Source organism: Rhinolophus sinicus, chromosome 17 (assembly GCF_057876585.1).
Source record: "Rhinolophus sinicus isolate RSI-liver-muscle chromosome 17, RSI-T2T, whole genome shotgun sequence".
NCBI lineage: Eukaryota > Metazoa > Chordata > Mammalia > Chiroptera > Rhinolophidae > Rhinolophus > Rhinolophus sinicus.
The window spans coordinates 190,192,664-190,219,193 of NC_142517.1; the positions used below are offsets into that span (position 1 = coordinate 190,192,664).

The 26,530-nt window shown below is 33.1% G+C and overlaps 1 protein-coding gene across 1 annotated transcript in view; it reads right to left on the reverse strand.

The window, feature by feature from the left end:
• Nucleotides 1-26,530, reverse strand: part of KANSL1L (KAT8 regulatory NSL complex subunit 1 like) — a 101,256-nt gene that overhangs the window by 30,576 nt on the left and 44,150 nt on the right. Inside the window, 3 exon segments of the mRNA XM_088794692.1 lie at nt 5,406-5,610; nt 19,502-19,623; nt 23,735-23,932. Coding sequence (XP_088650818.1) covers nt 5,406-5,610; nt 19,502-19,623; nt 23,735-23,932 — 525 coding nt within the window.

A 26,530-nucleotide genomic window follows, 5' to 3' on the forward strand; every position in this document is an offset into this window, starting at 1 on the left:
CTCTAAGATGGCAGCACCTTTGTCTTCCATTCTCCTCACTTCCTTCTGAGCTCTCATCAGAGTCTAGGTTTTTTTTTCTTTTTTCTTTTTGTATCATACACCTCAAAATCCGTTCAGCCTCTGCCTATTACCCAATTCTAAAGCTACTTCCACAATTGTATTTGTTAAAGCAGTACCCTACTTCCTAGTATCAAACCCTGGATTAGTTTCCTAGGGCTGTCATAACAAATTGTCACAAATTGGATGGCGTTAGGCCATAGTTTATTTTCTCAGTTCTGGATGGAGAAGTCCAAAACCAAGGTGTTGCCAGAACCGCACTTCCTTTTGCAGTCTCTAGGGCAGATGTGTCCTTGCATATTTCAGCTTCTGATGGCTCCTGGAGTTTTTTGGTTTGTGGGGACATAACTCCAATCTCTGCCTCCATCTTCACATAAGCTTCTTCTCTGCCTCAAATCTTTCTCTCCTTTCTCTTGTAAGGACACCAGTCACAGGATTTAGGGCCCATCCTAACTCCAAAAGGATCTTATGCAGGCTCTTTAACGTAACTACATATACAAAGACCGTATTTCCAAATAAGATCAGTGTATTAGTTTGCTAGGGCTGCCCTAACAAAGTACCACAACTGAGTGGTTCATAAATGTACTATTTCATCGTTCTGGAGGCTGGAAGTCTGAGAAAGGTGTCAGCAGGATTAGTTTATTTTGAGGACTGTGAAGAAGACTCTGTTCCATGGCTCTCTTCTAGCTTCTGGTTTTCGCTGCCCATCTTTGGTGCCCTTTGGTTTGTAGAATAACTCTGATCTCAGTCTCCTATGTGCATGCATCTCTGTCCAAATTCCCTTTATAAGGAAACCAGTCATATTTAATTAGAGCCTATCCTATTCACCTCACCTTAACTAATTACATCTGCAACAAGCCTATTTCCAAATAAGCTCACATTCTGAGGCACTCGGGGTTAGGACTTCAACATATGCATTCTGGGGGACACAATTCAACCTCTAACAGTGCTTCATTACACTGTCTTCTTGCTTGCATGGTTTCTTATCATGCAAGTCAGCTGGAATTCTTATCCATGTTCTTTTAAAGGAAGATGTTTTTCCCTGCCTTTTCCCAAGATTTTCTCCATGTTTGGTCTTCTGCAGTTTGAATATGTCATGCCTGGTATGTGTTTATTTTTTGGTATTTACCCTATTTGATGTTCTCCTGCTAGAATTTCCTCGATATGTGGCTTGGTGCTTGTCATTAACTTCAGACAATTCTGAGGTACTATTACTTCAAATATGTTTTTCTGGTCCATTCTCTCTTTTACTCCTCCTGGTCTTCCAATTACACATTTGATACACCATCTGAAATTGCCCCCAAATTCTTGGATGTGCAGTTCTGTTTTTTTGTTTGTTTGTTTTTTCATTCATTTTTCTCTTTGTATTTCAGTTTATAAAGTCTCTGTTAACCTACGTAAGCTCGCTGATTCTATCCTCAGCCATGTCTAGTCTACTGATGAGTCCATGGAAGGCATGTTTCATTTAGGTTACAGTGTTTTTGATTCTTAGCATTTACTTTTGATTCTTAAGAGTTTCCATCTCTCTGCTTACAATACCCATCTGTTCTTGCATGTTTTGTATTTTTTATCCATTAAAGACTTTAACATATTAATCATAGTTCTGTAAGAGATTTGCAACGTTTTTCATACTGAGCCTGGTTCTGATGGTTTCTTGGTCTTTTCGGAGTGTTTTTCCTAGCATGCCTTGTAATTTTTTTGTTGAAAGCTGGACATGATGTATCAGGTAATAGGACTTGAGGTAAACAGGCCTTTATCACAATGTTGTGTTAATCTGGGTAACAGTTGGACTGTGTTTAATGTCTGCTCTAGTTGTAGGTGCCAGAGGCCTCAAATTCTTTTAGTGTCTTGTTTTTGTCCCCCCTGTTGACTTTTGACTTCCTTCTCAGAGAGAGTCTATGCCTTGTAGCTGTAACCCACTGCTACTGGGAGTCCTGTTGGTGTGGTGGGAAAATGTGGGGAACAGGAAGCATATCTACTATAGCAGCATTTTCTAGTACAATCTTCTGATTAAATCTCAGTCTTTCAGTGGGTCTCTGTCCCTGGTCTCTGACCTTAACAAGTGTTTCTTATTTTCCACCCCTGTTCCTTCCTAGGTGAGGCAGGAGTGGGAGAAATGCTCTTCTCCCAGGTGCAATAGAACTCTGGTCAAGTCTTTTCCCCTGAAGGGTAAGCCTTGTGGACAATAGACAATACTCTGGGCTTATTTCATAAAGATTAACTTCCCTTTCCATGCCAGAGCCACTAGGAATCCTTCTTGGCTTTTCACTGTGAGAACTTAGTGGGTTGCCTGGAAGTGAAGTCCATGAAAGTGTAGGGGCTTCCTAAGACTGTAGTCCCTGTGGGATTTTAATTCTCCAGCTAGTCCACCCTCAGCCTCAAGCAATTCATCAAAATTATCATTTAAGAGTCCCTACAAATTACTTTATGGTTGTTGTGGCTTCTGCTCCAAGTAAGCAAATATTGATTGTGACTCTCTGGATGTGCCTGTCTCTCCATACTTTGGGGTGGCAGTTTGCCCTGCATCCTCAAGTCTCTGATGGGTCCATAAAAAGTCCCGCTAATATCTTTAATAGTGTGTTTTTTTTTGTGTGTGGGTTTTTTTTGTAATTTATAGATGTAATTGTTGCAATGAGAGATGATCAGCCAACCATCTACTACATGCTACCTAATACCAAAGACTCCCACCTCTCTCCAACTGGCCTTATGTAAGCTTTTCTCCACTAGTACTCAACTAAAGAGTTAAGTGCTATAGAAAATGATTTAAAACATTATTTTCTCAATTCTGCCAAGAATGCTACATTGCTAGTACCACTCTAGAAGCACAAGGGTTAATTTATTACACACAAGGATGGTTTAGCCATTTTACACCTTAATATTTCAATGTGTATTTTCTAGAATTAGTATGTTTTCTTACATAATTGCAAAGCAGTCATCATATTCAGGAAATTCAACATTGATACAATATTTTTATAAAATCTGTCATCAATAGTCCAGTTTTCTCAATTGTCCCAGTAATTTTTTCCCTCCAAAAGAATTCCGTTCTGGATCATATATTCATTTAGTTATCATATATATTTTTAGGCGCTCTTCCAATCTATAACAGTTCCTCAACCTTTCTTGGCTGTTCTGACTTTGACATTTTTTAAAGAATACAGCCCAGTTGCCATTTTTAAATAGCATATTTCAGATTTTGACTTTGTCTGATGTTTCCTCATGATTAAATTCAGGTTATGCATCCCTAACCAGAAGGCTACGAGGTGTCATCAAACAATATGGTGAATGTTTAAATTTAAAAAAATTATTACAGTGAAAGACACATTGCCATTAATACCCCTAAAAATACCCCCCCTTGCTTCAATCACTTATCCCATTGTTCTTGCCATTTTTTGAAGCAGTTCTGGAAGTCCTCTTTCGTGAGTGTCGTTAGTTGTGTTGTCATAGCTGCCTTAATGTCGTGAATCATTTTGACTTTGGGGAAGAGCCAGAAGTCAGACGGTGCCAGATCCAATGAATAAGGTGGATGAGGACACACCATGAAGTTTTTATTTGACAGAAATGGCCGTATACCAGAAGCAATGTGTGACACGGAGCGTTGTCATGATGGAGGATGATTTATGGCACACTAAAATACACCTTCTCTCCACTATAGCTCACACCTGAGTGCACTGAACAAGTTGAAACTTATCACACAGTTACGAAGTTTCGACATGCCACTCCCCGTATTGAGGATCTCTGCCTTTCTGTTGGATGGTACTCAACCATCCGTCTTGTTTGATCATAACAGAAAGGCTCCTTGTCACACATCGCTTCTGGTACGGCAATTTCTGTCAAATAAAAACATTACAGTGTGTCCTCATCCACCTAATTCACTGTAGCTGGCACCATGCGACTTCTGGCTCTTCCCCAAAGCCAAAATGACCATGAAAGGTAAATGTTTTGAATCGATTCAGAGGATCGAGGCAGCCATTGCAGCACAACTAAAGACACGCATGAAAGAGAACTTCCAGAACTGCTTCAGAAAGTGGCAAGAATGATGGGATAAGTGTGTTCAAAGTGAGGGTGAATATTTTGAGGGGGATTAATGGCAATGTGTCTTTTACTGTAATAATTTTTTTTTTATTTAAACATTAACCGTACTTTTTCATCACACCTTGTACATCATGGTATCCTTCACATAGGCTACGTTCATTTTGATCACTCAGGCAAGGTTATCGTCTGGATCGCTACTATATAGTTAAGACCATATAAATATCTTGCTCCATATCAAATATCTATTAATAAAAACTAATTTGTCAGAAGCCATATTCCTACTTATAATTGGATCTATTAAACCATACTTAAAATCGGTTACTAATAAAACAAAGCATTTTGATTTTTATATAAATATATTTTAAAATATTTATAGTAATAATCAGAAATAATATTAAATGATAGCATCAAGGATAATTTTTCCTTTGATATGTTATTTAACAATATAATAGGAAAAAGTATGTCATACAACAAGAACTAGGGATAACTAATTTTGTCCTTCACAGTTTGTTTAGCTATGCCTTGAAAGATGTATGCCTAACATTTTGCTAATAAATGAAAAATATGCTTTTCAAAATAAATGCTTTTATTGAAGTTTATTTTATTTATAAAAGCTGTAAGCATGGACATATAAAATTACATTGCTTATATTCTAGGAAATGGAAATGGAGCACTCAATAGGATTAATAAATACCAAATCTAAAAAGGAGAGCAATGTGATTTTCTCCAAAATAACTGACAGCTGTGATTTTATTCACTTTTTTCTTTACTAAGCAAAAATACAAATATGTAGTAAATTTATGCTCTCCTTATTACCTTACCAGTAAAATTTTAAAATCACCTAGATATGTTATTTTCCTTCAAATTAGTTTAAGCATAATAGTGGATTTAATAAATGGAGATGTGAGAAATTTCAGAATACACTACTATGTTTAAACATTTACTAAATCCCACAAATACAGAGGGTGCCAAAAATATGTACACACATTTCAAGAAAGGAAAAAAACTATTAAAATTGTAATAATATATACTGGTAACAAAAGATGAATACAAGTCATGTTGGCCTTCTGCAGTTACAAGAGGTGCTCAAAGTGGTTACCATTAGCGTAATTTTAATAGTTTTTTCCTTTCCTAAAATGCGTATACATGTTTTTGGCACCCTCTGTATATTGTCAATACCTACTAGTCACTTCTAAGCTATATACTATTTAAAACTTTCTAGATGTAATTATCTAAGTAATGGTGTACAATCCATATCCTCATGAAATATATTGACCATAAAATCTTTGTTCATGCTTTCCCAAAAGCAACCTTACCTGTGGAGTCCAATAAAAAGTAGGGCTCAATCTGTAGAGTTTTCGTTTGTGGAAATTCTGAAGTGGCCTTGTTCGAGCTGCTGTACTCATGATAGTCAAGGGTGGAGATTTCAATCTTGTCCTGTCTTTTCTCCTTTTCTTACTGTGCTTCTGGTTAAGTAACCAGCTACTGGAGGAAGACAGCTCATCTAAATTCTCTGAAGCACTGCAATGCCATGAAATAATTGGGGAATGGAGGGAATAAAACAAAACAAACAAACAAAAAAGACAAAGAAAACTAAATGTAAATTGCCTTGATTGATTATGACAGAAGAGTGTTAATTTTAGCCAACTCTGTGGTAACAATTGGTGAGAGAATTAATATTAATGGGGAATTACATATTCAAGTTGTGAAAGTAATTTCTACTTCTATTTTTTCCTGCAAAATAAAAATCCCATAGATTAGTGATGCTCACGAGTTCACTAGTACAATGTTCATGTTCATTTGTAAATCAATAATTCATGTATTTTACACAGTGTTGCAACTATTTACATCAAATTCTTTTTGCATGTTGGGGAAATTACATAGGACTAGGACTATAGGTTTAAAAAGGGTTGAACTCTCATCACTACATCATTAGTTGCTCTTAAGCATTTCGGTGAATTTTGAAAGAAATACATAATCCTACTGTATTTAGGATTTTAAACTTCTGATGACACAGAAGTCACAACTATAAAATGAAACATCACACAAACTACACGAGCAAAAAGCATATTAATTTTTAATTATTCGTCATATTGCTTTTAAAACATTATATTTAAATATCTTAAAACATCAGAACATTAGGAAGAAGTTAATACTCAGGGCCACATAAATTTAACTTCCTTTATACTATTATATATAAAATAATGAAACTTTTTAGGTACTGTACCATACCAATTTCAACCTTATTTATATAGACAGAAACTAGTCAGTATTCTAAAATCAACAAGTGAATTTGCTATATGTGACATAAAAATTCTAATCAACACATAAGTTCTAAATGTGTTCTCTGGTTCAAGTAGAATTGGCGTTCAGTGGTAAACATAAGAGCATTTTTCTATAGCACTATCATTGGTTTTCAACCATATTTGCTTATAGTTATTATAAAATATCCTGTTTGCTTGTGGTCAAAACAAGTAATTCAAGAATGTTTTACACAGTAATAAGAAACCAAAAATAAAGGTACCTGAAAGGCTTATGTTGGTGAAACAAAAGATATTAAATATGGATTTGGTGACTATTATATAGTCAATAAATACATAACTGAGTATATACTATTGGTCAGGCCAGTATAGGGAAAAGAGCTGATGATAGCTATTTCACTTTAAAAATATTAACTTTAGTCTGCAGAGCTTTAGTCAAGTATGTTTTAAGTCCCAGTCATAAGCGTTCTAAAGATCTTCCCTCTGAGAAAGGTTTAAGATATAATGCTACTCTCAAATTAACAGGTCCAATTTCATATCCTGATGTTACTTTCTGTGACATATCACATGTATTACTAAGGAAAACTTTAAATGCATCAGTGCTAAGTAACAGTCGGCTCCTGAGAAACCATCCATGGAGCTGAGCTATCGTTCCAGGGTGAGCAGAAGGCATAGATGATAGCCAATGTCAAGTTAGGCACTGAGCAGGTCAGGTGGCTGGCACAGAAGCGAGTCAAAGTCAGGAAGAAGACAGGTTTCAGTAGGTAGTTGGTATCAGAGGTAATCAAGTCAGAGAGCTAGGATCCAGAAGACAGGTGTACATCCAGCACTAAGAGATTCTTCGTCTAGCAAGTTAGAAACACCTTTAGGCAGATTATACTGCTCCTTAAAAAGAAAACACTGCTGGGCAGTGTCTAGGGAAAATGAAGAGCTCTTACTATTCTAGCAGACTGAAGCACAGTTAACTAACTCTTGTATTTACAACTCTGCACTTGTCAATGAGCTCTCAGTTACCGCCTCCCCAGTGGGGCGGGAGGCTTAGTCCTCAAGATGGTGATCCACCATCTCCTTATTGAATGACAGCACACAACTTTGAACTGGCTAGAGGCTCATAGGATGGTTTAAAAGAAAAGCTTGTCATTTGTATCACCAAATGTTGTATTTTCAAGTTTCTACGGTGGCTGACATTATCGTAGGAAAAGAGTTTAGTTTTACTATTTTCTTTATTTAATGTTCCCTGCTGCAGACAATTCATCCTTAGATGACTACTAGCACTTTCTAACTACTAAGGATCCTTGCAAATTGTCATCAAAAGTTATCCTTCTGAAATAAATGGGGGAATTTACTGGAACTGATTAATGTGTAATCAATGTGTAAAGCATACTATTCTCACCAAAGCTAATTTGGTGCATAAACTATTTTTATAAATAATTGATGAGGTTGTTATAAAGGATTATTATAAATCATTAATAAATTCACTTATTTTACACAGTGTTTTACACTATAGAGATAGTCAATCAATGAACCTCATTGAAAAGCAGAACAAGACGTAAATTATGTTTCCTCTGGAGATAAGAGACTATCTGGGAATTAAGTATTTAGTAAAACATGAATTTAAGACAAAGATATCATTGACAAAGCAATATAAGACACCATCATCACAAGACATTCTTTTAAAAAAAATTCACAATAATAGGAGAAGAAGGGGGAGGAGGAAGAGAAGAAGGAAAACAATGTCAGTAAGAGAAATGGCTTAGTGATCTCAATCAGTTGTAGGTACACCTAGGAAACTCCAGAAACTGAGGATGCAATGGGCCACTGTCATGTATTGTCACATTATAGTTAGCAAGACAAGTATCAATACTTATCAATATAATTATCATTGGACTTTTTTTTTTTTAATATATTTTTTTATTTTATTAGTTGCAGGTGCACAAGACAAAGCAAAACTTAATCATTGGACTTTTGAAGTAGCAAGTTTACAAGTGGGACAGTACCAGGGAAGGCAACAAATTACATTTCTTTGATTTCTAACTGGAAGCTTTTGCTCAGAGAACAATAAAAATCCCCCAAAGGACAGCCTAGATCCTTTGTTATAGGCAGACAGAATAATCCGGCTTTAAAATGAAATAATTGAGGAAGAGGGACAGTGAGGCAGTGAGGGTGGATTTTGGCTTACATCTTTCTACATCTCCACCACCACTCCCCTAACCCAAGCTATTTGGTGCCAGGATTACTCTAACAGCTTTATAACTAACTGGTCTCCCTTCATCCATGTTTTTTTACCATCCAGTCCCTTCTATTACCAATCTTTAGGGAAAACAAGTCTGATCCTGTCACTCCCTTTCCTCCCATCTCCACACTGCCTAAACTCTCAAAGCTTTCCCATTGCTATCGAGAAAAAGACTTAAATTCTTCATGTAAAAGGCCCTGATGGTCTGGCCCTTGCCATCGCTCTCATGTCTCATCTTGCAGGACACTCCCTTTATTCCCCATGTTCCAGCCACAATACCTTCTTTCATTTCAAATAACTCACACTCTCTACCATACACGTTATTTCTTTTCCTGGAATTTTCTCACATCCACCTTCACCTACATAATTTCCAATAATTACTTGGCTCTCAGTTCAAAAATAAATTCCTCAGGGAAACCTCTGAGCCCTTGCACAGTCCCTCCAAGACTATCGAATCCCCTTACAAGCACTATTCACCTTTCCTTCATATCATTTTGCACGGTGCTAATTTCACATTTATTTGTATGATTATCTGATTAATGTCAGTCTTCCTTTCTGGACTGTAAGTAGTGCAGAGACTGTCTGTTTTGTTTACACTTGTTTCAGAAGTTCCTGATATTTTAAAAAGATAAAATATATATTTACACTGTCTTGAGTTCCATTCTAAATCTCTAACTCTTTGGTTTACAAAAGTTAGTGTATGATAGTAAGATATGATGTATCTTACTTTACCTTGTCTTGTAATCAAGTATGTCCATGATAAATTTATAAGAATAAGCAGATTGAGAGGTACAAGATTTTTTGATTTGCAAAAGAGAAAGCATAAGTCAAGTCTAAAAAAATTTCTTCTAATCTATATTTTTCTTTTAATCTAAAAAGTGAAAAATGACTGAGAGCTTTATCTAAGAAAATAATCAGAAAGTCCTGAGTTCATATTTTATTAACATTGTTTAATTTCTCTAACAGTTATTTAATGACTTCCTGAAATCACTGATTTTCTATTACAATCCCAGAAAATCTTAGCAATTAAGATATTTATGTATGATTAACAACAGGCAGTGAATTTGTTTTTATAGCGAATAAATGGAAAACTTCAAGTGAATTTTTTAAACAATGTATTCCTACACTCTGATTACTATGGGAACCAAAGGCCCAGAAGTGAGTCAATTAATCTTTTACATGATAGTTCATTATAAATCACTACCAGGATCAATTTCTGCAAATCTTATATACTTATATCATAATTAATAAATAAAACTATCTAAATGGGCATATATATTAGCTAACATCTTCGTGTCATTTTTGATGGTAGTGGATGGATGTGGAAGAATAATCTAATTTCAACGCATATGTTTTTAAATATAGTGAAAAATAGTCTGGAATTTTTCATAGTAAATTATTTAAGTATTTGATAACCTTTGCCTAAGCCAAACTGTGTTCTTGGAAGGACTGGAATAAATGTTATAATGCTCTACTCAAATACTTCTATTAAATAAGAAACTTTTGGGTCTGATTATACATTTAGAATGCTAGAACCATGAAAGCATAGAAAAGATTTCATGAAGTTATTTTTATCTTTTATTCTCAAGGAATAGCAGAGAATAAATGTTCAACACAGAGTTTAAAAACATTGTTTTAGGTTAGTGGTTTAATATTTCCCCCACATTCACCTATTCTCATATTTAAACATATTCCAGAAAAAGTAGAAATCAATAATGGAGAATTAAAATGTGCATTCTCAGAGACATTATGATAGACCCCTGCCCCAGATCCCCATAAACTCACATACACAAATATCCACACCCACTACACTGCTTTGAATAGTGTCTTCACAAAATTTACATACACCTGGAACCTCAAAATGTGACCTTATTTGGAAATACAGTCTTTGCAGATGTAAGTAGGAAAGATGAGGCTATACTGATTAGGGTGGGTCCTAAATCTAATCACTGATGTCCTTATAAGAAGAGGCAGAGAGACAAAGAAGAGACCCACTCAGGGAAGAATGCCATATGAAGACAGAGGCAGATGGAGATGGTCTACAAGCCAAAGAACACCAAGGACTACTAGCAACCAACAGAAGCTAAGTAAAGACAAGGAAGAGTCTTCCCTAGAACCATCAGAGAAAGCATGGCTCTGCCTGACACCTTGATTTTGAACTTCTAGCCTCCAGAACTGTGAATAAGTATCTGTTATTTTAAGCCACCCCATTAGCGGTGATTTGTTGAAACAGTCCAAGATACACATCTAAGAATTATTGTTTTTCCATGATTTGTAATCTCTATTTTAAGTCTCTCCTTTTTACCAGTGGGAGTTATTTGATGAATTCAACCGGTAGCAACAAAGGTAGGCAGCAACCTTTTCCAAACTTTCCCTGGATGCCCAAAATCCAGCCAACAGTTGCACTTACTATTTTCTTTTCCCTTGATAGTGTTTGGAGAAATGAATACATCAGATAACTCAATGACATCTAGGATGACATAATCAATGTTAAAGAAACATAAAATTGAAACTACATAAACTTACTAAATTGGCCCACTAGGGGCATTACTTGTCCTCCAAATGGCAAAAGTAAACACTCTTCTCAAATGGCCAATAGATCAACATCCAGGCATTATCTGGTATAGAGAAAACTGCCATGATCAGGCCATTTCCCCTACCCTGGGTACTAAGTAGGGAAACTATACCCCTACTCAAAAATACAAGTCTCTTCAACTAGCAGTAAGAAAATGTGTTGAAATATACTGTAAAATGGTACTCTAAATTAATGTGGTCTTTCTAAAATAAAAAATAAAAAAATAAGGTACACACACATTCTAAAAAATTAAGGTATACCTTAACGCCGCCATTAAAATGGAAATATTTTAAGTATAAAAATCTTCAGATATAATACTGAAATAAGATGTTAAAATGTTTCCAATAGATCTCAACTATGAAAATAATGTATAAAAATAATAGGAAGGAAATATTCTCAGCACTATAAGTGATTTCCACTTTTTTCTTAGTATTTTGTGTATTTCCCAGTTTTCCTACAATAAGTTTGTACTATTTTTATAAGAAGAAAACAAAAAAGTATCTAAAAATTAATCTTTTTTTTTTTTTTTTTTTTTGGAATTAGGGACTTCTAATACATTTTTAAATGGCTATTTGAGAATAAGAGACATTGGAGACATAATAACCAAATGTAATATGGGCTTTGTCTGGATTCTGATTCTAATAAATTAACTATAAAAAGATAATTGTGAGACAACTGGAGAAATTTGAATATGGATAGAGAATTTCATGAGTAATAAATTATGGCTAATAAGAACAATAAGCAGATGATAATAACATGAGTATGTTTTAAAAAAGTTTATCAAAGAAATATACAGAAGTATTTACAGTTAAAATAACAACAAATAGAATGTGCTTTTAAAAAATCCATGGAGGGGGGGAATGTGTCAGCAAGGGAAATAGCTAAAATGAGTTAGCAAAATCCTAAAAACTGTTAAAACTGAGGATATGTAGATTCCCTTTATTCTGCTTTCTCTATGTCAAAGTTTTCTATATTAAAAGGTAGAGAGAAAAAGAGACCCACTATTGCAGTGCTGTCATTCTTATTTCTGGCTCTTAACTTCAAGTGGGATCTTTTAAAGAATAAGGGCAAAGAAATTAAGAAGCCAATATGATAGCTATATTTTTCTGAGAATTGAGATACAACGTTTGTCAAACATTTCTAGCTAATGTCAGATTGGGAGATACAGTTCAGACTCTTCAATATAATCTCTGATCTGTTTTTCTGACATGAGTGACAGGTAATTTGAAATTGAGACTTTACAAATTTCTATTTTTGATTTTAAAGGAACATTTGGAAATAAAAAAAGTTTAAAAAAATGAAAGCTATATTCTTTAAAATCCCATCATCTAAACACAAATATAGCTTTCATTAAAATTTTGATGTACACACGTCGTCTTTTTCTCTATAAAATCATACTGTACAATGATTTTGTTATACTGATTTTCCCCCTTAACATTCCAAAATGAGAATGTTCCCAAGATTGCATACTTTCTATACACATAATTTTTTAATAGTTACATGATATGCCAACCAGTGGTTATATAACAATTTACTTAAACATTCCCTAAAACATTAGGTTTTAGACTTATGTTAATAGAGGTAAAAAGAGAAAAGCAAGATTTTTACAAAAGAAAAGAAAATAATTCTTACTGGCATTACTTTAAAAACATAGCAGGGAAAATTTTATTTCCTTACTGATGTTGTCTATCTAGTGAATACAACAATTAACATTATTCATAGGAACCTAAAATTATGTTGAAAACTTCAGCTTAGAATAATATGCTGCTAACAAATAATGTTTCTCATAACTGAAAAGTGACTACTGAAAATAAGGATGAGGGTAAAAAAGCTACTTTATATGTGATTAGTTTGCCAGTTTAACTGCAGTTTTTCAATTAGGATACTCAATCAGAAAGAATGGCTGCATTTCATGAGATAATTACCATTAGTGGAAATAAATAGCATGGCAGTGATTCACTGGAATCTAATTTCACATCATATTCTGGGACTCATTAAAGCAAAACAAACAACAACAACAATAAAAATCTAGACATTATTTCAAGTAGAAATCACCTTCTCATAGATACTCCATGGGGTAAACAAGGATCCACTTATAACATTTTATCTTCATTTTAGAGTATGTGATCTAAAAACCAATGACTATCTCTATAATGATAAAATGTAATGCTTCATTTGTTTGAAGACTCATTTTTTTTCAGTTGCTCAGTTTGTGGTGACTCAGACCTTGCTGCTAAATAAAGCTAAAAAAACAATTCTGACTTCTGGGCGATAATGCCACTAAAATAAGAGATGGGGGTTGGGAATCAATGAATAACAAATGGGGAAACTGGTGTCCTGGAAAATAATTAACCAAGTGAATTTACTTTAGACATTGTGAGAAAAGATCATTAGGATACTTAAAAACCGACCTTAAGTACTTTTTAAAAATTATATTAAAAAGTAAATTCTATGTGGTCCACTAAAAAAATTACTGTACAGAATAGATGACCAAACTTGAAAAATTCAAAATTTAAATGTCTTCTAACCTACTTATACACAAAAATTACAGTGTAATGTGATATAAAGCTAGAAATACATAGGCTTTATTCGAAGCACTTATGAGATTATTTATCTGGCAACCTCAAGTATACAGAATATAGCTAAAATCACAAAAACCTTTAAAGTAACCAAAAAAGATCTCAGTAAGTCCATACACAAAAGCCCACTTCTGTCACTGTTAAGAGAGACTTTCTCTCTTACTAGAGAATATCTCTTACTATAGTACAGATACAGATACCACTTTGGTTATCTGATTTTCTAGTCCAGAATTAAATTAGATGAGAGGAAGCAGAACTGCAGAAAACAGCCATGAGAGCGACAACTAAAATATTAATCTGACTATGAGGGAGAAGAAACAAACTACAAAAAAAAAAAAAAAATTTATGGAATGCTGATAACCTGTAAGAAATCTTGAAAAGCATTTCATTCATTCAACAAATACTTATTTGTATCCATGATGTGACTCATTGATCTAGATGCTTAGGAAAATAGCAGTTAATAAGACAGACCAAAAAACAAACAAACAAACAAACAAAAAACAAAAGGATTACTATCATGGAGCTTACATTTTCATCCAGGAAGACAAATAATAAGCAACTAACAAGTAAAATAAAATGTCATACTTGTTATCTCATTTGATCGTCACAACAAGCCAGGAAGCAGACTTCATTTTAACTGTGATTTAAAAAGTTGCCCAAGATCACAGTGCAAATGGCAGAACTGGGATTGATCTCAGATCTGTCTAATTCCAAAGTGATAGTTGAACAATGCGTTTTCTTCATAGCACTTGATCAGGGTTTAAAATTACATTTATTTATGTAATTATTCAGTTGATGACCAACTAGCCTTTATATCACAAGGGCAGAAACCACATCGAAAGTTAAATCCATACTTTTACCAGCCTCCTGAATAATTCAAGGACCTGAGAACAATTTAAATCCATTTACCTTCCTCCTGACCTATATGCTATTGTTGCCATGGACTTTTTTTTAACCTCACTAGACACATTTTATGACTGTTTGTTTACATATACTCATGTAGTTATTTACCATTTTATTTGTTCTACATTCCTTCTTGCATCTCAAATTATCTATCTGGGATCATCACTTTCCACTGCCTGAAGCACATACTGTATGGTTATTATCAGAGTCTACTAGTGACAAACTCAGTTCTGATATCTCTGAAAACATTTGTTTCACTCTCAGACTTGAAAGATGTTTTCTCTGGATATAAAATGTCTACAGGTAGACATTAGGTTGGTGCAAAAGTAACTGCGGTTTTTGCAATTGTTTTTAACCTTTTAAACCACAATTACTTTTGCACCAACCTAATATTTTCTTTCAACACACTGAAGACACCATTCCACTGTACTCTGGCTCCTATTATGACTCTTGAGAAGTCAGCTGTCAGTCAAACTGTGTCTTTAATTAAGGTAATGTCTTCCTCCTCCCAGACCACCACAGTTGCTTTTAGATGTCATTTGTCTTTCCCCCAGCCCCCCACATTTCCTCCGTATTTCTAGTGGTAGATTTCTTTTTATTTGTCCTGCTCAGAAATCCGTTTTGCTTCCTGAATTTGGAGTCTTTCATCAGATCAAGTAATTTTTCAGCCAATATTTCTTCTGCTACACTCTCTGTTTCATCTTCCAGGTCTCCATTTAAGTCTCATCTTAGACCTGCTCAATATGTTCTCCCATTTCTAAATGACTCTTCTATATTTTCCATTATTTTGTCTCTTTTCCTATGTTCAGGAACTTTTCTTCTAATCTATCTTCCATGTTACACGTTCTCTTTTCAATTGTGTCCACGTTGCTGCCAAACTTACTTAGTTTTTAATTTCAATATTTTTCAGAGGTTTTATTTGGACCTCTAAAGCAGGGACTCAACAGATATTTGTATAACCATGTTCATAGCAGCATTATTCACAACAGCCAAAAGGTGAAAGCAACCCAAATGTTCATGAAAGGATCCATGTAAAAACAAAAATGTGACCTATACATAAGATAAAATATAGTTCAAACTTAAAAAGAAAGGGAATATTGACACATGCTACAATATGCATGAACCTTGACGACATTATGCTAAGTGAAATAAGCCAGTCACCAAAGTACAAATACTGTATATTTTCACATACACGAGGTACAGGGAGAGAGTCAAATCATAAAGACACAAAGTAGAATGGTGATTGCCAAGGAGTGGGGAGAAGGAAGAATGGGGAGTTGTTATTTAATGGGAGTTTCAGTTCAGAAGATGAAAACATTTCTGGGGATGAATGATGCTGATTGTTACACAACAACTTAAATGTACTTAATGTCACTACACTTCAAATTGGTTAAAATGATAAATTTTGTTATGTACATTTTACCAGAATTTTAAAAATTCTTATTTAAATGATGAATTTTCTTACTTTTACATATACTTAAATACATAAAATGAATAGTACTTACATGCTTAATAGGGATATCTTCACAAAGCGCTTTGTGGTGAAGTGTCAAGTCTGAACAACATTAAATAAACTAAGCCTTTACTCTAGAAAAGCTATGAGTCTGAAATGTTTTCTTCATATATAATTATGTGTGAAGAAAAAAATAACGTATTGAAAAACCAGCAAGATACAAGTAATAAAAATAAGCTTCAATTGACTTTTTTTTGCTCCCAGGGCCAAAAGGCTCATAAATAGATAAATTTCACATTGCTTCAATGCAGGTATCTTTAAATAAAGCTTTTCATATATTACTATAATATAAAATTCTATCTCCAGTTAATTTTCAAAATCTATGGTAATGTCCTCAAATGTGAGTAATGTACAATAATCTGTTAAATTTATAGAATTTTACTACTATACATTCATTTTATAAAAAGTTCAATTAAAGAATACAGTACTTTTAAATTAAATTCTTAACTAGTTTTACCAATACTAATTAAGTACTTTTCACAATATAGGTAAGGGGTTAAAAAAAAAACACTCTAGAAACCATGTACCATCCTTCTCCAGGGCGCGGGCTGCTCATGCTACAACAAAAGGACAGGGGGAAGGAAATAAAGGGGCAATATTTTATTTGTCAATGTTCATCCAAACCTTAACCTAAGCCCTCCCGCTTCCTTTCCGACTTTTAACTTGGATACAGTCACTTTATAAACAACTGCATCTATACCCATCTTAATCTCTTTCATGCCACTCTCAAAGAACAAGTATATTTTCTCCTGTCATAAGGTCCCTCCATAACTCTGTGATATTTATTTCTACATTCCCCATCTCTAGCTCTTTCCCATCCCTTTATTTTAATAAAGATGCTTACATTCCTTCCGTCTTAAACACAAAATACTTTACTTGACCTTGTACATCCAATTTTACTATATAGCCTTACCGTCAGCAGCCTCGAAAGTATAATCTTGATTCCTTCTCTCTACTTCATCTCCATCTTCATTCACCCTTATTAACCCACTCTTATCTCTCTCCATCACGTCATTACACTGCTCTTGCTAAGGTCTCAAATTATAAATGACAAAACCTAGAGATATTTTTGTCTGGCATCTGACAACCACCATATACTCTCAAAATGTTTCACTTTTCCTCCAGAGTTATTAATCTCTTATCTGCAATATATTCCAGTTTCTATGTTCGTAGGTAAATAGATTTGTATATTTTATGGTATACATTACCATAAGGAGAATTTTTAGAAAAATTTAAATGGGGCCAGGAGTATCTCTCAAATCTTTTGTTTCAAAAAGCAGTTTGCTGGTTATCTGACAACAAATCATTTAAAAAGAGTGATTACTTAAAGACAAATTATACATTTTAAATAATATTTTAAATGATCTAAATTTATTCATCTTCTCTTTGATGAAAAGTAGCTATATTACATTTTCTAGCAAATGTTAGAAAATAAAACAATCTTTCCTTCAAGGGAAATATATTTTGATAACAAATGTGAAACTAAATGCTTTTTGAAACAAATGCGTTATATAGAAAGTATTTTGAAAAACTGTTGCCGCAAATAAATAAACTTGCTAGTAAAATTAATTAAAACACATCAGCACACTTCAAAAAATTGGAGAACAAATTTTTATCTGCTTTTAAATCAAAGAATTTTAGTAGGTTTTGAATATGTTACAAATTTTTAAAAATAAATTTTCCAATTAGTATGTAGGAACAACTACTTGACATTAGGAAAGATGGCAATTACTACTTGATTTCAACAAGAACCTTTGATCTATTACACAGGACTGAAAAGGTATGATTTAGTAAACACAGACAATGTTACATTTCTTTCATTTAGATCTACGTATTTTTATGAATCATCTTTTTCAACTATAACAGGCATTAAAACCAAATATTCAAACAACTGCATGAGATTCCTTTATTATTATATGCTTTAAATAATTACACATTTCACCCACTAGACTGCAAGTTATTTAAAAGTGGAGACTTTGTCTTCTTCATCTTTGTATTCCTAGGACTTGAGTATATGGCATACAGCAAATAGTTATGCAACAAATACCTTATGAATGAATGACCAAAAATACAAGCAAGTACATCAAAATGAAAATATGTACACACACCTAAGTATATCTGTGATCAAGTAATACCTGGTTAGGTAAATGGGTGTAGCCTCAAATAACAATGATCATATACCAATTTGATGGTGTTTAATGGTTCAACTTGTAATTGTGACTTTCTTAATTAGGATATGCTCTCATAAATAAAGGTATCATAGTTGTCCTATACAACATGTGAGCATCCTTACTTTCAAAGTGAATCATCACTGATACAAGGAATGAATATAAAGTCAACAAAAAATAAAGCAAAACCAATAAAAGAACTGTTTCCAGAACAGAACAATGGATATATATACCCAGCACAAATAAAAATGTAAAAGTATTCAAAATTAAGACTTTCAAAATAACACATTAGAACTAAAAATCAAATAACAGAATTTTATTGTAAGATTTGGCTTATATCCACTAATTTCATTAAGAATGTGATGGCTACTTAGCATAATTTTCACCATGGTATAAATTTTCGTTTCAAGCTATATTTTAAAAAATTTTAACAAATCATGTAATTATTAATATAAATATTTCCCAATACTAAGTTACACTTTGTCCGCTATGGTAGTTAAACCAAAGAAGCCCACATTATAATTTTATTGGGAAAAAAAAATAGATGCACACACAAAAGTATATTCTTTTAATATCTTAAATTCTAATTGCATGTTTAAAAAGAAAAATTCAAAGAGAAAAAGTAAGCAAGGTAAAAGAGAACAAATGCTCTTCCCAAAAATTATTAGGATTCATAGTATATATACATAATTTTGCTGATACAACAATAAACTGCTAATAGAGTGTAGGAATTTTAATTACATACAGAAAAAAAAACTTACCATATAAAAGCTGAATTACAACTTGGCTGAGTAAAATTTAACTGGATTTTATGAATGATATTTATCAATCTTCTATGCCCAACCAAACTATATCTAGGATATTTTTTTTTCTTAAAACACATTGCAAGGGCAGTATGGAACTTAAGAAATAAAGCAGTACTTCTCTAGCAAATGGTATCAGTTTTACTTTTTCAGAAAAATTATACAACTTGCTGGAAAGCCCTCTTCCTCATTCTCAGGTTTGTAGTTACCTTAAGTATACATCTGATGTTATCTGAAAATGTATCCATGGTCTACTTATTGTTCTCTAATAGTGCTTAAGTAAGAAGTAAAAAAGCAGCTGAAATACTTAAAAGATAAAAACAAAATAAAATAAGCAAAGCCAAATTTATAAGCAAAATTATCCCAGCGATACCTACCTCCTAGAAATGCCATTAGCCAGACATTTATGGCTACAGGATTTGGAGGAGAGGGGTGATGAAGTTGGGGACAAGTTGAGTGGGGCAATCAAACTGTTGATGATCTCAGTCAACTGTGCACTCTGCAAGAAAACAGTCAACCTTTTACAGCTGCTAAGCAAGTGTCTACTAAATGCTTAACTTCTCATGAAATAAGTAAAGGTTTATTTTTTAAGAAATATTTTAATATACAAAAATGATTGACACAGCTACTAATTTTTCCACTTATTATATCTACATTTTAAAACACGCCTTTTCCACATCCTTTTTTGTTATATTTTCTTTTTCTACTCATCATACCCTCTTCTAAAATATTTGAACTCTGCTAATAGCATCTACATAACATTTCCTTCGAGGTGGCCAAATTAATAATAACAAAATCATAGGTATAATTTATTAAATGTGTATTATGTGCAGGCACTATACTAGTACTAGAATATTTCTAATCTTTAAAACTAACCTGCAAAATAGGTAACATTAGAACTAGGATATTACTGTATATAAAATCAATTACGATGAAGAAATTGAAGCAAAGAAAGATAATGCAGCTTGATCGCGGATTATAAAGTTAGTAAGAAATGGAGCTAGAATTCAAATTCAGGCTTCAATCCCATGCCACACTGTCTCTCAATATTTTCCTAATCCAAAATATCAGCTTTTTCCGGTACCCAAAGTTTTCATTGTCCTGTATCCCGAACTTAAACATATGTAATATATTTGTAATGTGTTAATAAATAGTATTCTCAAAACAACCACCTACAACTATTAAAATAAACATAGGCCACATGAATGGGAATAATACATTTCTATAAAAGAATGACGACTATTTTCACTACATATATAATCCGCATTCAATATAGAAAAAAAGGGAAAGTACAGAGAAGTTTAAAAAGGAAAGGAAGATCACCTGTAGTAATATTTCACAGAGAAAACCATTGCTATTATATTATCTTGGTATATACCTCCAGACTTTTTTGAGTATATGTGAGCATGAGTGTATATACAACATGTGCGTGCGCGCGCACGCACATGCACACGCACTCACATACCCTTTTAATTAAATCATGCCACATTAATTTTCTTAAACCTGGTTTTCTCACTTTATATAACGTGACTACTATTTTAAAAATAGGAAGACTTATTTCACCATTTTTACTAACTGCAAGATATTCTATTAAAACTAGAGGGTTATACGAAATTATTATTTTGAAACTCATTTGTATGAAACTAATAATCATGTTATTAGAAATAATGAGAACAAAGAATATGATAGAAGGAAACCTAATATTTGAATTCTTCAAAAAATCTTTTATGCTAAAGACCCTGAAATGTTTTCACCATTTTTCTTGAAAAATAATACGTACCTAAAGACTTCATTTTAAAAATTATTACTCATTTTTAGATTAAAGCTCATTTTCAAAATCACCAATACAAAAAGATGCTTTATCCATTTATCAAGCATTCATTAGTTTATTCATGCAAAGAAATTTATAGAATATCTCATATTTTCCAGTCTGATATACTGACACACTCTTCTCATTGTTTCACCTTCAAAAACGTCATCTAAAATATTCTGACACTGGAGGTCGCTGGTCAGGTATGTCTGAATAATTGGCCCAGATGGACAGCATTACAACCAACACCTAGTTTTACCCTTATCACCACCCTACTCCAGCCCAATAAAATCTCTTACTCCTGAGTCCATATTTGGGATAGGAAACTCAGTAAAAACGAGAATTAAAGTAAAATTAGGAGAGGCATAATTTGAACTCTAAAAACAAAACTTAATCAACTTAAAAATCAAAACACTAGCTATTGATAACAAGGTTTCTAATGTAAACACACCAGTGTGAAATTTATTTTAAATTACCTGAAGTTATAAAGTCACCTTTCAATTTATGAACAAAACATATTCTCTAACAATGCAAATATACACTAATACTATAAGTCAATGTTATTTTTTAAAAACTGGTATCAGTGTACAACTCAATAGTGCTCTCATATTTTAACTGCCAACTCTTTAGTTGCTTTTGAGACACGTAAATAAATTTTGTTTGGTAAGCAAAATATTCCTCTAACAAAATTAATTTAATCAAGTAGAAGGATTGCCTGATCTATATTCAAGTTCCATTATGGTCTGTGAACAGTTATATACCAACAGATTATCTTAAGGAAAATATGTATAATATCAGGTTTGCTACCCCTGCCACTTAACACCCCTGGACTGTTTTCCTTAACAAGTAGTATTTAAAATCAACTTCATTTTTAAGAAATTGGCCTATAAAAATATTTTTAGCATATGTTTCAAGAGCAAATGACCTGTTCATAGGCAATTTATTAATGACCTTTACAAATGATTGCTGCAGCCCCTTTCGTCCTGAGCTCTCCCTATGTCTACAGCCATTATATTACCATTGTTCTCACAACTACTGTGTTTCCCTGAAAATAAGACCCAGCTGGACAATTAGCTCTAATGCGTCTTTTGAAGCAAAAATTAATATAAGACCTGGTATTGTATTATATTATATTATATTAATTATATTATATTATATTATAATATTATATTATATTATATTATATTATATTATATTATATTATATTATATTATATTATATTATATTATATTATATTATTATATTATATTAGTTATGTTATGTTATATTACATTACACCCGGTCTTATAGTAAAATAAGACCGGGTCTTAAATTAATTTTTGCTCCAAAAGACGCATTAGAGCTGATGTTCTGGCTAGGTCTTATTTTCGGGGAAACAGGAACTGGATCCCTTCCCTACCAAAGTCCGCGTACGCCCATCAGCAATCGGACCTAAAATGAACATGATACCCAGGGCCAACCTCATGGGTGAGCAACCTGTGCAGTTGCACAGGGCACTCAGAAGGGTCCCATGCTTGGTTAATGAGCTGCTGTTACCAACTTAAAACTCTTAAAAATTGTTTTCAAAAAGGGCTATATAATTTCATTTTGCACTGGGCCCTGGAAATCAGCCACTTCTGATGTTAACTTCCGTCCAATCAAACAAATTGGTGCTATCATGGAGAAAGAAAAAAATACAAGAAATCTCTTTTCAAAGAATAAGTAGTAATCTACAGATAAAGGAAGTAGATCTGACTGACTGAGCAAACACCTTATGCTGGAGTGTGAAACAAGTAGGCTCAAACTGAATGGGGACTGATCCTGTGGGATGAGGAGAGGGAAAAGAAAGAAGTGGGAATATAACCAACACTAATTTAAATTACCACTTATATGGTAAAGTACATTCTAATTTAACATAAGATAATTACAAAATAACTTTGTGAATTATAAACTACTCATAAAAGTAATTTGATTATGCATTCCAATTAAGGAAAACCAGGCAACTGTAAATGTAACAAATATGGGGTAGGAGAACTTATACCATATTCTGACTTAACAGGAGTAAGATACTAGTATCATAGTACTAAATTATTTCACAATGTACTTGTATGTCATAAAAATTAGACGTAGGCAGGCATGAGTCCCTATTACCCAGTGGAACAATGTAATTATGCAGCTGTCATCCCAGCCAGGTATACCACAGCAGATTCTGTCTGGTTGAAACGTAGCAAACTCCTAGATAGCCAGGTTTGTTCAGGAGCCACTGAAGTCTAAATCAAAATAAATGGTTTGATTTCAAAGGGTAGATATACACAGAAGAGTTAAACTTCTGGAGTCATCCATAACAGTATATAATACTAGGAAAGGCTTTGGAATTGAAGTAGTGTATTAGGAACTTATTTGACTTCCTATTTATGTGATCATTTTTTATGAAAGAACCCATATTTCAATATTATCTTTCACTAAAAATCTCCATCACTAAATGAATCAAACAACCATTCAGTTTTATTAAGTGATACCAGTGTTCTTTCCCGTGAGAAAAGTCAATGATGATCAATTTTGTTAGAAAAAAGATTTTTCCAACCCTATGATGAATGAGTTATCACCCTATGTACTAATACTTTACATATTTTATTTAAATCATCTTAATTATATCAATATTATAATAGATATTAATCATATACTAAATATTTTACATGTATTTAATGTCAAATTGCCAACTCTAATAACCCATACCCCAAGTAGACACACATATTCATTTAAATAGTTCATAAAATCTACTAAAAGTCATGTCATGCCACTCACACCTTACTCTCATTACCTGTTTTTCTATGTTGCGAAGAAGTAGTGTAGGGCTACTTGGTGACATTTCAAAATCTTGTTCTGGTAGAGAATCTTGATTTTCTTGGGGAATCTGAGTATTCCCTGTAGTGTTTAACGAAGGTGCTTGGTCAGCATATTGTACTTGTTTTTTCAAAATGTCTTTTGGAAGTTGACATTCTTCTAGGATCACTATCCCCTAGGCAAACAGCAATTAAAGAATTAAAATGAAAACAAATTGACTGCTAAATTAATCTTAATGTTACAATGCACTTGAAACCATGCTTCTTATTATCCCTTGGCAATCAGAAAATATACACTTGAAAGTACAGTTTAAATCTGTAAAAGATTGGCTGATTTAAAACATGTGCAACTAAAATAACATGTATGTCTGATGGATTAGGCTTGTAAAATACTGTCATAAATTATACACATGCAGATATTTTTCTTCTTATTGGTTTCAGTTATTAGCATTAAAAGCATGACAGATTTAGAATAAAGTTCAAGGCTTACACATAGAACATGAACATTTCAGACTGAAATTTACAACATTTCCTGATATAATCTTCTGACATTTTGGTCACTGGCATTTCCATTTGAGTTTTACATTCGAGCACTCCCAATTTCATAAATTCAAATACCAAACTCAAAAACATCCAAACAACAATCTAATTTTATAGTAACTCCTTTCAGATCCCTGTAAGGAGACCAAACCCTGTTGCTGCCAACCAGCATCCGTAGGCAGGACTGCACCCTTAAGAAAAAGTACTCTCTGGGCCAATCAAAACTCTTGTTGCTTACAAGGTAGATAAGCTAACAATAAAGACACAAGTTTTCAACTTTGGGTATTTTCTGAAATGTCAGTAACTGAACAACAAGTGGGGATCTAGCTGCCTCTGTACAGCCTGCCACACACACACACACACACTTTTTCCTCAATGAGTTTGTTAAACTTTCTCCCACAGTCCCCAGTTTCTTCACTCCAATTGTTCTCATCTTTAGGTCGCTCAGAGACAACAGAGACAGGAGAGAAAGAAGGAAAGGAGTGCACAGATATGCTCTTAAGGATTTCATAGTCAATTTTAACAGTAAAACTTCTTCCCTTCCTACCCCTTCTACCACATGTCCTCTGGCAGATAATATATATTATTATACAATACACATGTATAGATTTTTGCAAAATGCCAATAAGCCCCTATAGATTACTTGAAAAGCTATTAAATGCATAATATGGCTAAAATACTATATTCTTATAATGAAAAACAGACTAAAAACATTAATGTAAGTGTACAGGATTTCAAAATGGAACAAAGTAAGTGATTGCTGTGGGCTAGCTTATATCACGTATAAGTGCTATTTACAGGATTTATATTGCGTATGGATTATAATATGCTATATCTCAGTCGTTTTAGTTTACTCTATAATTTAGACAATATGAAACATGAGAACGAACATATTCAGCTATGGTATTAAACATAATTTTATTATTTTATAGCAACATATTACTACAGATGTTTGATGAAAGTAACAATTTTTTTTTTTTTACTTATACTCACAACAGTGCTAATAACTTTACAAAGAGAAGGGGATCCGATTCTTGATCCCACCTCAATAACTATTTTCCTAGTATGCACAAATATAGCTGTCAAGAATTCTAAAGGAAAAAAAAAAAAAAGAATTCTAAAGGAATATATTTAAAAGAAGTTTGTTTCATTTGATATTTTAAAAATTAAATTAAGAGTTCATAAATACAGTATCATCAATCTTAAAAAATTTTGGAAGTATCTGAAATGTCCATTCAAAATTTGTACAAGTCTCTTACTAGATTTTTCGCAAGTACCTCATGCAAAAGAAATACAAGTTTCATCATATCAACTTAACTAATTCTCTTTGGTTTGATTACAGTTTATATTACAGGCCAGGCTGCTGTGAACTAGCCTGATTTCATTATCCCTCCTTACAACACTGTTTATACGGAAAAATTGATTCTGAATTACAAAAGGCCAATTTCCAAACCTTTAGAATACTACCTTTTTATAAGTAGGGGACCTACTATAGTTACTTTAATGAAAAATAATACTTTTAAAATTTAACAGGGGAAACATTCATAGTCAGATTCATTATCTATTTTTATCCCCTTAAACTATTGCCCTGGACAAAACTCTCATCGTGTGAGAAGAATGATTTTTCTCTGCATGACTAAGAATAGAGAAGAAAGGGAAGAAGAGTAAATCCTTTAGAGACACAGCAGAGATAGTTTATGTTCTTAAAACTCAGGACAATAATATATATGTATTGGGTCATCATGATGTACACTTTAAGTATCTTACAATTTTGTGTGTCAATTACACCTCAATAAAGTTGAATTTTTAAAAAATCAGGAATAGTTAATGATAGATAAAACAAGGTAAATAACAAAGAAATGAAAATTCTTTAGAATGATGAATTGTGATAACTGAGACAACTCCAGCATAAGATGAAAGCAAATCAACTGCTCCAGAGAAGACAACTGTTGTTGATAACACCACTACAGATCTTCACCGCAACTCCAAGGGTCCTCATAGAGAAGATATAGCATGAATAAATAAATAACTGCCTCAGCAACATCTTTATTATTTATATAAAGTCAGCAAGGCTAATTTTAAGCAAAAATTTAAATAAAAATTTTAAAACATACAAAATGTACAATTTAAAATGTGGAAGACCGTATTACAGGATAACAACAACAAAAACATGTAAGAGAGACCGTTTAAGACAACCTCTTGACCAAGAATAACTATTTTCATTTTTTCCCTAA